Source organism: Cygnus olor, chromosome 20, assembly GCF_009769625.2.
Source record: "Cygnus olor isolate bCygOlo1 chromosome 20, bCygOlo1.pri.v2, whole genome shotgun sequence".
Classification (NCBI taxonomy): Eukaryota; Metazoa; Chordata; class Aves; order Anseriformes; family Anatidae; genus Cygnus; species Cygnus olor.
The window spans coordinates 249,259-261,195 of NC_049188.1; the positions used below are offsets into that span (position 1 = coordinate 249,259).

The 11,937-nt window shown below is 53.4% G+C and overlaps 1 protein-coding gene and 1 long non-coding RNA gene across 3 annotated transcripts; both read right to left on the reverse strand.

The window, feature by feature from the left end:
• Positions 1-2,326: 2,326 nt before the first annotated feature.
• On the reverse strand, positions 2,327-4,486 carry LOC121057839. The gene is made up of 2 exons (XR_005813972.1): positions 2,949-4,486; positions 2,327-2,916 (listed from the first exon to the last, which is right to left on the reverse strand). It is a non-coding gene; the product is annotated as an uncharacterized LOC121057839 (long non-coding RNA).
• A 2,373-nt stretch (positions 4,487-6,859) lies between these two features.
• On the reverse strand, positions 6,860-11,740 carry BCL7B (BAF chromatin remodeling complex subunit BCL7B). 2 transcript variants are annotated; one of them, XM_040532539.1, is made up of 6 exons: positions 11,575-11,740; positions 11,247-11,322; positions 10,921-11,017; positions 8,850-9,035; positions 8,536-8,615; positions 6,860-8,089 (listed from the first exon to the last, which is right to left on the reverse strand). In XM_040532539.1, the coding sequence occupies exons 1-6, from the start codon at positions 11,664-11,666 to the stop codon at positions 7,997-7,999; spliced, it is 624 nt and encodes a 207-aa protein (XP_040388473.1). In that variant the 5' UTR covers positions 11,667-11,740; the 3' UTR covers positions 6,860-7,996. The 2 variants fall into 2 exon arrangements, with proteins under 2 accessions (XP_040388473.1, XP_040388474.1); XM_040532540.1 differs by having other exon boundaries at positions 8,850-9,020; positions 11,575-11,737.
• Between the last annotated feature and the right edge of the window lie 197 nt (positions 11,741-11,937).

Sequence of the window (11,937 nt, forward strand, 5' to 3'; positions counted from 1 at the left end):
GGACCTGGCCAGGCTGCAGAAATGGGTACAAGAACCTCCTGCAGTTCAGCAAGGAGAAGCGCAGAGTCCTGCCCTGGGGAGGAACAAGCCCAGGCCCCGGGACAGGCTGGGGCACCCAGCTGGAAAGCAGCCTGGCAGAGAAGGCCCTGGGGGTCCTGGTGGGACTGAGTCCAAGTTGAACATCTCTTGTATGAAGAAAGGCTGAGAGAGCCAGACTCTTTTCAGTGGTGCCCAATGCCAGGACAAGAGGCAACGGGCACAAACTGGAACACAAGATGTTCCCTCTGATCATCAGGAAGCACTTGTGTGCTGTGCCGCTGACAGAGCACTGGAACAGGCTGCCAGTTGTGGAGGCTGTGGAGTCTCCTTGGAGATGGTCAGAAGCCATCTGGACAAGGTCCTGGGTCCAGGTGTCCCTGCTTAAGCAGGTGTTTGGGCAGGATGACCTCCAGAGGTCCCTTTTAACCTAATGCAGTCCGTGATCCTGCGGTGCATCCTTCCCCAGGAAGTACATTCCTGCTGACTTTCATGCCATCTCTAGCACTTGGGCAGCTGAATGATCAGGTGCAGCTGACCCGTCTGAAGACTAATTTGCCAAAACCAAACCAAAACAAAACAAAAAAGGACCAAAACAAACAAACAAACAAACAAAAACACCACTGAAAAAAAAAAAAAAAGTTCCCAGCTCACTACACTGTTCAACAACCAAACCTAGAGGTACAGGACTGTACTGTTCGACTTATTCACAATGACTTGGATGATGGAACAGAGTTAACCCTCAGCAAGTATGTGGATGACACAAAACTGAGAGGAGTGGCTGATACACCAGAGGGCTGTGCTGCCATTCAGAGGGACCTGGACAGGCTGGAGAGGAACCTCATTAAGTTCAACAAGGGCAAATGCAGGCTCCTGCACCTCGGGCAGAATAACCCCATGCACCATTACAGGTTGGGAGCTGACCTACTGGAAAGCAGCCCTGCGGAGGAGGACCTGGGAGTCCTGGTGGACAGCAAGTTAACCATGAGCCAGCATTGTGCCTTTGTGGCCAAGAAGGCCAATGATATCCTGAGCTGCATTAGGAAGAGTGTTGACAGCAGGTCGAGGGACTTCTAATAGCAATTTTTCTAATAGCCAGGTGGCTATGGATAGTTTATTTCACTCTGTTTATCTTCATGCAGTGCAACCATGGCTTTATACAGACATTAACAACAAGCAAGTGTTCTGCATCTCATGTGTACCATGAAATATTTCTGCCTGTACCATAATGGAGTAGAGAAATACAGCTCTGGTAGGAAAGCAGATACCTTGAGAAGCAGGATACAGGATGTGGTGCTGAGCGCAGGTGCAGGATGGCAAGAGATGGGGCACAGGAGATCCCAAGGCCAGAAACAGCTATCAGATTGCCAGATGAAGAAGAGCTGCCCCAGAGCTCAACAAAACTGTTTCTAAGGATAATAAAGAACAAGCATCAAACTTTTGTGAAACACACTGGGCTTACTAAATTCAGATGCAATGGTGAAGTTGCAGACCAGTGAAGAAAGAACAAGGTGTAAAAGTGTCTTAGTAAACAAACAGCAAGTGACCTCAAGTGGAACCTGGAATGAGGAAAAGGCATGTACTTAGTCCTGACAAAAGACTCAACTCATTACTCAACTACGTACTTACTCCTGATGAAAGAACTGTGGATGCTGACAACTTGTGATAACAGCCCCTGGCAGACTGAAGCTGTAACAGTGGCAGAGGAAGGCTGAGCATAACACCCGGAGCAGAATTGGATATTAGGAAAAGTGCAGGCAACTATTATTATTGAGAATTTATTTGTGTAATGGTACTCATATATTGCCCCTTTCTTTATCTGTAATTATTAGATCTAGACTAATAATAATTCTTTGATGAGACTATTGAAATCTCACTTACTAGAAATAAATTATTCTCTCTTTTCTGTTTACATTTTGCCCATGAGAAGATTTCTGAGCATAACAGGTGGCAGCCAGTGCCTAAACCCCTGTGACATTGGGTATATTCTCATAGTTGTGATTATAGTTAGTGGAAAAAATGGGGGAGAAGAGATCGAAATACCTGAAAAAATAGGGAAATCAACATTCTTGGAGCACTTTCACTTTTAAATACCTCAACAGTGGTTGTGTTGTTTTTTTTTCATAAAATCCTAAATTTTATGCTGCATTATCTTCTTAGAAGCTCTGTCAAATACAATCTTGAATTCCAAAAAATGTCCAGAATAAATGGCATACCAGGAGAGGGGCATTCTTGGAGTTCAGACACACATTTGACGTGTGCTTTTGAATACACTTCTCTCACATGGAGGACCATTTGCCAAGCTCAGTTTATTTGCAAGTTCCTCATGTACATTTGAAACATCTTGGATGGAAAAATATGTTATATCCGTCAGCATTCTTCCATGTGAACTTTTAAAACACAACACTAAATAACTAAAATTAATATTTTGAAACCTCCCTTCTCAATCCTGCTCAAGAAAATGCAGCATACATAGTTAAGAATGACAATATTGTGTCAAAGCAACATGATCTTGATTTGCTGTAGAAGAGGGCTCAAAGCATAGACAACAACGTTCAAAGGCAAGATCTAGGCCCACATCGGATGAGTTTGTTGAGACTCCAGTGCACAAGTAAGAGACACCTGAAATGCCGGTTCAGCACACCAGCATCCTACCGGAATTACCTGCATGTACCATGAGTTTCTTCAGTAGATATACCTCTCCTAAAGACCTTGCTGTTTTGTTCTCCCATCAGCATCACCCTCTTGGTGTTTTACCTGACTCTGTCCTTTGAACCTCCTTCTCTCAGTGGTCTGGGACTGCAGCAAGGACAGAGTTGCTGCCTTTGATAAAAGACCTGAGCCTCTGGATAATCCTGTGCTGGGCTGCGAACAGCATCCCTTGGTCAAAGATGTGCAGCTCTGATCATCACTGCCAGGAAACAACCACCTGCAGAGACAAGACATCTCAGATCTATGTGCAGACCAGGAGTGCAGGATAGATTGTGCACAACATGAGAAGCTGCCTGGGGTCTGCTGGGGACGGAGGTGCCATTTGGCCAGTGTATTCTTTGCTTGTGCCATTGCTGCCATGAGCACACACAGGTGGGAGATTCATGTTACAGGGAACCACAGGGAAAGAAGGGCCAGTTTTGTCTTAAAATTGAAAAATTCTTATCCAAACCTGTGGACTATCAAATAACAGATTAAGTTCTGTGGGACCTACCATACAGGTCTTGCTGTGGGGTGATGGAAGAAAATGCAGGACACAGCTTTTGAAAGGGAAAGGTTTCAAAATGAAGTGGGACAACATGATTAAAACAAGCAGAGCCTTACATCCCTGCTCCTTCAAAACATGGCTCTTAACAACTATGGAGACACACTGGGTATGCAAAATGAGTTTCAATTGACACCTGAAATGTGTGAGCACCTCAAAAGGGGAAGCAGTTTGCAACCTGCTGTGTACTAAGCATTGTGCTTGCTGGGCTGTAGAATTAAAAGGACTTTCCTCCATCTCCAGCCGATCTCTGAATAGAGCACTGAAGAGGCTTTAGTAGCTACTTCAGTGTTGCTGACATCATTACAGATGTTATTAGTATTTTATGTGGAAAAGGAGAAGAAAAGTTGCAGGCAGGTCATTTGACACAATCATTACAGCTAAAATTACTATTTTGTTTTACAGCTGGCACCAAACAGCTTGTGGCAAGTTGTTGCATCTACACTGACCAAGCCAGGGTATGGAGATTAATCCTCACTAGTGCATCAAGCACTGGGAATTTCACTCCATGGTGCTCAGCGCCAGTAAGGACTTTTTTTTTTTTTTCCAAAATAGATAATTTTAGGCACATAAAGTGGCCAGATTTCCACCAGGCAGGAGTTCACTCCCTGCTAAGCATCTTAACAGACAAAGCTAGTTTCAGAAGTCTTTTGCAATTCTCATTAAGAATTAATGGAAGCTCCTAGGCAATTTTGAATGTCAACTTCACTTAAAGGTATATGGGATCCCTAGGAAGTCTTCTTTCAGTTGGGAGTGCTTCAGAAAGTCCTGCTGAGACAGTTCAGAGAGCAGTGCTTCAAAGAATGGTTTGAGGTTGGGGACCATTTAAAATACAGTGACCACTAGTGCACAGAACTGTGCTACACGGCAAAGCCCCTTCTCTAGGTTTGGTGAGAACACAGAACAAAATAAGTTGGTTTTCACTCCCAAATATTTACAAACCAAGGCAGAAATTAAGTTGGCACTAGCATAAATGCAGACTTCCCACAATTTTTACCTGAATCTGCAGCTGTCACGAGCTCCATCTGTTTTTTTCCTGCTCAGTCTTTCGACTGTCACCTGTCACAATCCAGGATTCAGGGTTGTCACGGAAAACAACACAGCCAAATGGTTCAACTCTCATAGAATAGAATCATAGAATATCCCAAGTTGGAAGGGACCCACAAGGATCACTGAGTCCAACTCCTGGCACCACACAGGTCTACCCCAAAATTCAGACCATGTGACTAAGTGCACAGTCCAATCGCTTCTTAAACTCTGGCAGGCTTGGTGCAGTGACTCCTTCCCTGGGGAGCCTGTTCCAGTGGGCGACCACCCTCTCGGTGAAGAGCCTCTTCCTGATGTGTAGCCTAAACCTCCCCTGCCGCAGCTTGACACCATTCCCACGGGTCCTATCACTGGTGACTGAAGAGAATAGATCGGCGCCTGCCCCTCCACTCCCCCTCGTGAGGAAGCTGTAGGCCGCGATGAGGTCTCCCCTCAGCCTCCTCTTTTCCAGGCTGAACAAACCAGTTCTCACAGCACATATGTGGTCCTGCAAGCATTCTTTGTCATAAATGCTCAGGATATATCTGAAGTGACAGATGGGCTTTGATCTCATCAGCTATTGTTTCTTCTAAAGCTTTTTTCTGTATTTTACTATGGCTTCCACTTTTCTGCTGTCACCTGCTCCAAAAAAAAAAAAATAACCACCCTGAGTGTTTGCAAAGACAGAGACATACTTTGGATGTTTTTTGCTAATATATTCCAAGACATTCTCTATAGAGTTCTTAAATTCAGTGTGTTGTCTCACTGAAATCCAGGACCTTTCCAACCCATCAGTTTTTCTCTCCTTAAAAACCTGGCAATGGCATCTTGTGCTCAAAGCGGTCTCCTTTGCTCCTCTATCAAAATCCAGCAGAACTTTCTCAGTGCTTCGCTCATTCTCATTGGCACAGCTTTCCGTTTGCCTGAGAAGTCTAGCAGCTCCACTTGGAGCAACAGGCAAAACGGAAATGACAGACCTGTGGGACAAACCAGTGCTCATGCTATAGATATGTGGCTTTGTGGATGCACTTTTCTGCTCTGGACCTCCACAGCTCTGCATTTTAATAACATACAGAAAGTGACTCTGCTGCTGCATCTTCATGAAGTATTTGCCGGTCTCTGTGCAGACAATGCACTCCCTGAGGCACTGCTCTATGTCCAGGCCAATACCATGCTATGGCAACAGTAATTCTTGTCCTCTGTCTCCATCCTCACTCCTCCTGAATTCAGCAATACACACACTGCTTTAGAAAGCTCATCTCTTTGCCTTCTCTGATTGCAAGAAGTCTTCCCTCTGGATCTCTCTCCTAAAACTATTTTCCTAATATCTGTAACTACATCAGGATGGTTTGTTTTCAAATCTACCAGCAGCTGCCCTTCTTGTCTGGCCATCAGGATCCTGAAATGAGAAATTGTTAAAAACACTTGGCAATTATACAAGGCAGTGTAACAAAAGGAACCATACACCCGTAGTTTAGGCTTATACACTACATTTAATAAATGGAAAATAAAAACCATTATTCGCAATGCACAAAGACAAATCAAAGACAGACTGTTGCAAAGATACCCAGGGACATCATGTTAATTAACCTAATTTATTGGGCTCTTTTGCATAAGGTAAGGCTTACGTGGGAAGGCAAGGCTCTTGAACGTGCCAGTCACCGTACAGGTAGAGGTGACAGTCTCCTCTGCAAGCCTCTGCACCACAGCACCTTTGGCTGGGTGAGACAACGCTCCCTCCCCAGCTGTGCCCTTGATGAATTATCACAGTCCAGCTGCCCTGGCCCTGCGTGGCCATTTCAGTATATCCATGATCCATCTCTAAATGTTATCTTAAAGCTGCGCGCAAAACACAACCCAGCCATTTTGACTATGCACAAGGCTGCTCTAAGTGTCCATGTAAAGGACTGGTTTCTCCAGGCTTTCCAAAATTATCTCCAGCACTGTCGTAACTAAAGAGCAACCTTGAACCTCCTCCTCATCACCATTTGACGTAAACGCCACAAGTTTTGTGACACGACTGCGGCAGTCTTGTGGGGCCACGCGGGACACCACTGGATTTAGGCGCAGCTTGCAGGAACACAGACTGGAGCCTGCTGGTGGAGCAGGAGCAGCTCGCGAGCTCACTGGAACTGCACGCACCACACAGCGCTGGCAATGGTAGAGCTGAGCTGCCTCCGCACCGAGCCCCTTGGTTGAGCCCCCCGCAGCTGCATGTGGGGGTGGTAGCACCATGTGGATGTGCTGGGACCGGGTTTGGGCAGGGCAGGCTCTGTGCTCCACTGGGTTTCACGCCCCACGGCCACCAGCCCACCTCCTGACATAGGGCACCAGGCTTGACTAGACAGGCGATAGGCAGCAGGCCTGCAAGCCGTGGTGTGGGAAGGGGGTGCCAGTCCCAGTTTGGTGGAGTGAGGGCTCCACACCAGCTTGTCCCGTGAGGCTGGGGGGGGGAACGCAAATCCCGGTGCTGCCCGCCACCCATTCCCAGGCTCCCACCCCAGCGCTCCTCTCCCACCTGCCCCCACAGTCACCCAGCACTGTTATTTCAAATAGTTTAATTTTAAAAATATTCTATTCAGTGCTAAAATATCTTTTCACTTCCACGCGCGGCCGCGCCTTCGGCTTCGCCAGGCTCGATCACAGACAGACTCGGCAGGACATGCAGTGGCGGCGGGGAGGCCCGGCACGGTGCTGTGGGCCAGGGTGCTGGTGCGGGGAGCTTAGGGACATGGGCATGGGAGGGCTCCCTGGGGGTTCCTACATCTTGCCCGGACAGGGTGTACCTCGGGGGCAGCTCCCCCTGCTCTGCCAGCCACAAGGTGCAGGGCAGCAGGAGGGGAGCGGGGTGCAGACCCAGCCGGGACATGGCCACGCTGGCTGCCCCTCTCCCCTGCCAGCCTCTCTGCGCTCCAGCCCCCACCCGGCCTCTGCAGAGGGCAGCAGGGGCTCTGTGAGGGCCCGGCGGCAGAGCAGAGGCAGGCTGCACCGATGTGTTCAGTACCTGCCCTCCACAGTGGTAGCGCTCCTCTCTCTTCCGATATGAATGGCTTAAACTAGCAGCTTATTGCACAGCGTCCCAGCGTGGGATCCCTGCCCAGCAGCATGAAGGGCTGCGGTCTCTATTCCCAGGGTGCTCTCCCCCCACCCTCCATTGCACTTTACACCTACAGCAGGAACACCCCAGCCTACGGTCACAAGGGAGCAGACAAATCGCTTCGTGCAGGTGGAACACAGCTCTTTGGTTCCCAGCACGCAGCGGCTGGTGTGGAGGGCAGACACGAGACCCAGAAACAGGCAAACAGCATCTGCCAGCGCCGTAGGGGCGATGGACACTGGGGAGCCCCAAGGATCCCTCCCTCTGTACATGCAGACCACCCAGCAGAGACCCCACGCCGCTATAGTACAGGTCAGCAGGGAGAGCGGGAGCCAATAAATAGAGGCAAATTTGTAGGTACTGGTGGCAGCCCCAGCTGGCCGGGGGAATCGTTTGCAGGCTGCCTCTGCAGGGGCTGGCAGGAGGCTCCTGCCCCGGAGGGCAGGGCAGGCTGGAGAGCGAGGTGGCAGGAGGGCCCTGTCCCTCAGGAAGGGCAGGCTGGGGGGAAGCACCCCGGCCCCCAGGGGAGGGCAGGCGGCTCTGCGAGGGGCTGGCGAAGGCTCTCCCCGGGGACGGGCAGGCTAGCTCTCCGAGGCCGTGTGGCACACAGAGTTCTGATCGGCACAAAATCTCTTCAGAGGCGGCGCACCAGAGTCCTCCTCCTCTTCAGTTACCTGCAAGAGCCAGAGGTCACCGGCAGTGACAGGAGCCGAGTGCGCCCACAAGGCCACGCTGACCTGCTGGACACGGCCGCCTCTCACCCTGCGGGGACGCCCTGAGTTTTCCTCTGAGAGGCAGCCTCAGCAGGAGCCAGGCTGTTAATGAGCTCCTGGGCATCAGCAGTGAGAATCCACCCCGGCCCTGGAATCAGCTACAACCATTATTCTACTCCATCTCCACGCGTTTTCCGCACACAGTTTAGGCCCTGAAACCTGAACTAAACCACAGGAAGCCAGGAGGTTTGGGGAGCTCCCGGGGGCGGTTTGGGACTGCAGAGCAAGCCTACACGTCTTGATGTTTCTGCTACAATAGACAGCTAGTGAAATGGTAAAGGCGCCCTGGGAAGACAGGGCAAGCTGGGTGCGTACACATTGTGACACGGTTTCAATCCTTCCCTTACCTGAGTCTCAAGGGGGACCGGTTCTTCCTTTGTGAGAGTGGGAGGCTCATCTGCAACTTCCGAGGAAGGCAGGGATGGCTCTGGAGGGAACAGAAGGGTTAACAACAGCGCAGACCCAGAAGCACAGCGGTACCCAGCCCACTGAGCCAGGAAAGGAGACCTCCAGCAGAGGTGCCTCAGTCACCCGCCTTATAAGAAAGACGCAAGCCCTGTCACAAGGCCCTCCAGCAGTGCCTTCCCCAGCCTCCCTGGCTCAGCTGGCCACCTCCTCTCTTCCCAGCCCAGCAGCCATGCCCAGGTGTCCCAGAGCCCACCTTCCAGAGTCTCCTGCCCCAGCGTGGGTGGCTGCGAGTCGTCCGTGCGGAAGTCAGATGTGTGGGCAGGACTCATGGACTCACTCTGCTGGGGACTAGGGCTGGAGTTGGGGCTGCTGTCCACCTTGAGCTGGTAGACATCCGACAGGGAGCTCTGGTTACTGTTCTCATCTGCAGAAACAGCACCTAGTGAAGAAGAGTGCCTTGATCCAGCAGCACGAGCAGCCAAAGGCAGCACTGAGAGCCAGGGCCATGGAGGGCTCATGCAAACGGAAGAACAGTCAGCGGCATTCACACAAACGGTTCACAAAGGCACTCAGCAACAGTCCGAGCGTCTTGACGCAGTACTCCCCGCTGGGACACAACCAGCGCCAGATCCACAGCTGCCCCACAGGAGAGGGAGCTTCTGTCCAGGGAACCGGAGAGGCTGAGCAGGGCAGAGGAAAGCAACCTGGCGCTATTCAGAAACAAAACGAGCACGACGTGCAAGGGTGACACAAAGCTCTGCACTGCCAAATCTCACGTCTGCAGCTCGTGGTGGGCACCTGCACCTGGGCGTTTGAGGGCAGGAGGCCTCTTGCTTCTGTACCAGAGTTTTGTACCTCTTCTATTTGCAAGGCAGCAAACTAACAGCAGAGCAAGACTCCACACCTGCCCCACAAGGGAAGGCAATCCTGTTTTTCCAGGTAAAGTGGTTCCATGTGGGCTAAACTGCAGACCTGCACTGCTAACTTGTTAACTGCATCTACTGGAAGCACCAACACAATGCCCGACGTCCCTTAGCCACAACGAGGGTTGATTGTGTTGGCTGGGGACAGGCATACACTCTGCTCCAGCTGTGGGCTCGTGCGCTGATCAGCTCCATCAGAGATTGCTCGTGGCTGCTACAGCGCTCTTAGATCACAAGCAGCGACCCGCAGGAGAGAGATGCTGCTCCACAGGGAAAGGTCTGAGCAGGTCTGAAGGCAAAGCCCTGCATCCCCACGCCAACCCAGCCAGAGCACACTAACAGTACCAGGGAAGAGGAAAGAAGCCCATCTTGCAGCACATCCGGCAGCAAGGGAGGTGTAGTGTTACATTCACAGAAAACCTCTCCTTTATCATCTCACGCTGCCTTCCCTCAGTCTGGCAGCAGCCAAAGATCCTCTGCGCTTTTATCCCAAAGTCCGTGCCAGCCCTTACAGTAACCAGGGGCCTCAGCTGCAGGCAGCCACTCATCTTTCCCCAGCAGGGACTGCAAAGTGGGAATAGGAATCCCCACTCCTCCTGTTCCCCGTTAAACTGCTCACAGGGAGATTCCAGAAGCAGCTGATTATGATTCTTTTTGATGGCAAGAACCAGCAGTTTTAGCAGTGTCCTGATTTCAGTTAGGACAGAGTTAATTTTCCTCCTAGTAGCTGGTAGGGTGCTGTGTTTTGGATTAGGATGAGAAGAGCGCTGATAACATGCTGACGTTTTAATTGTTGCAGAGCAGTGCTTACACCAAGCCAAGGACTTTCCAGCTTCTCGCTCTGCCCTGCCAGCAGGCAGGCTGGGGTGCAGCAGGAGCTGGGAGGGGACAGACCCAGGACAGCTGACCCAAACTGGCCAAAGGGGTATTCCATACCATCTGACAGCATGCTAAACAATATATAGGGGTGGCTAGCCGGGGGGGGGAGGCCGGCTGCTCGGGGATAGGCTGGGCATCGGTCAACGGGTGGTGAGCAATTGCATTGTGCACCACTTGTTTTGGACATGTTATTATTAGTAGTACTATTATCAATATTATTATTTTTCTGTTCTTATAAACTGTCTTTATCTCAACTCACAGGCTTCACTTTCCCGTTTCTCTCCCCCATCCCAGAGAGGGAGGGGGGAGGGTGAGCGAACGCCTGTGTGGTGCTGAGCTGCTGGCCGGGATAAAGCCACGACAAGCAGGCACCGCCCAGGAGCGGCACGGCACAGCTCCACGCTGAAGACACGCGCTGCTCTTCCCGACAGGCAGCACGCCTAATCCGGCGACAGCCCCCCTGCTGTAAGGCCTGCGAGCCTTGCCCCAGCTCGGCAGGGCCGCGGGCTCTGCCAGGCTCACCTTGAAACTCCAGGAGCAGCGAGGAGTTGGCGGAGGTGTCAGCCGGGAAGCCGTTGGGCTCTCGGGCAGCGCTGCCGCCGGACTTGGATTTCTCTTTCTTGAGGAGAGAAAGAAAAGCACAGGGACGAGGCGACGGGGCCAGGCTGCAGCGCGAGCCCCGCAGAGGCCGCCCCCCGGGCCCGGGCCCGCTCCCCCCCAGCCCCGGCGGCAGCGAGGGGAGGGGGCGGGGCGGGGGGCGGCAGAGCCCGGCCGGGGCGGCTCCTGCGGGGCCGGGAGGGCGGCGCGAGGGGGGCGGGGCGGGGGGGGTGCCGCGGGGCGGCGCTCACCTCCTTGCTGTCGGCCACCGGCACCCACTTGAAGATGCGCAGCGAGGTGTCGCCCACCGTCACCCACTTCTTCTCCCTGCGCCACGCGGCCGTCAGCGCCCCCCGGCGCCTGGGCCCGCCGCCTGCCCGTCGCCGGCGCTTCCGGCCCCCGCCCCCACGCAGCCGAGCGCGCTGATTGGCCGCCGCTCCCCTCGCGCCGCCCGCCGCCCCGCGCGGCGCTCCGATTGGAGGCCGGCCCCCGGAGCGCCTCCGCCGACGGCCGTGTGGCGCGGTGATTGGCCGCGGGCCGGCAGGCCCCGCCCCCGCCCCCCCGCGCCCCGCCTCTCACCATCTGCGGACGCGCTCGATGGCCGCCATCACTTTTTTGATGTCATCCTTGGCGCGGCTGCGGGTCTCGGCGCGCACCGAGCGGCCCGACATGGCGCCCGCAGCCCCGGCAGCCCCGGCTCCGCAGCACCCGCCGCCGCCCCCTGCGCATGCGCGGGCCCCGCCCCGCCGACGAGCCGCGTCAGCGCGTCGCCGCGTCACGCCGCGCCCGGGGAAAGGGAGGGGGGAGGCCTCAGCGCGGCGGCGCGCACTGCGCCTGCGCGCCTCGCCCCGCCCGCCCGCCCGCCGGCGCGCGAGGAGGAGGCGCGAGGGTGGGGCGAGGCGGCCGCCGCCATCTTGCGCTGGGGCCGGCCCGGGGCGGGGC

Coding starts and splice junctions, on each gene's coding strand:
- BCL7B (XM_040532539.1), bottom strand. CDS start 11,666: ATGTCGGGCCGCTCGGTGCGCGCCGAGACCCGCAGCCGCGCCAAGGAT. Junction 11,018..11,246: donor CGGTGGCCGACAGCAAGGAG/GTGAGCGCCGCC, acceptor TCTCTCCTCAAG/AAAGAGAAATCCAAGTCCGG. Junction 8,090..8,535: donor CGGTCCCCCTTGAGACTCAG/GTAAGGGAAGGA, acceptor TGGCTCTTGCAG/GTAACTGAAGAGGAGGAGGA.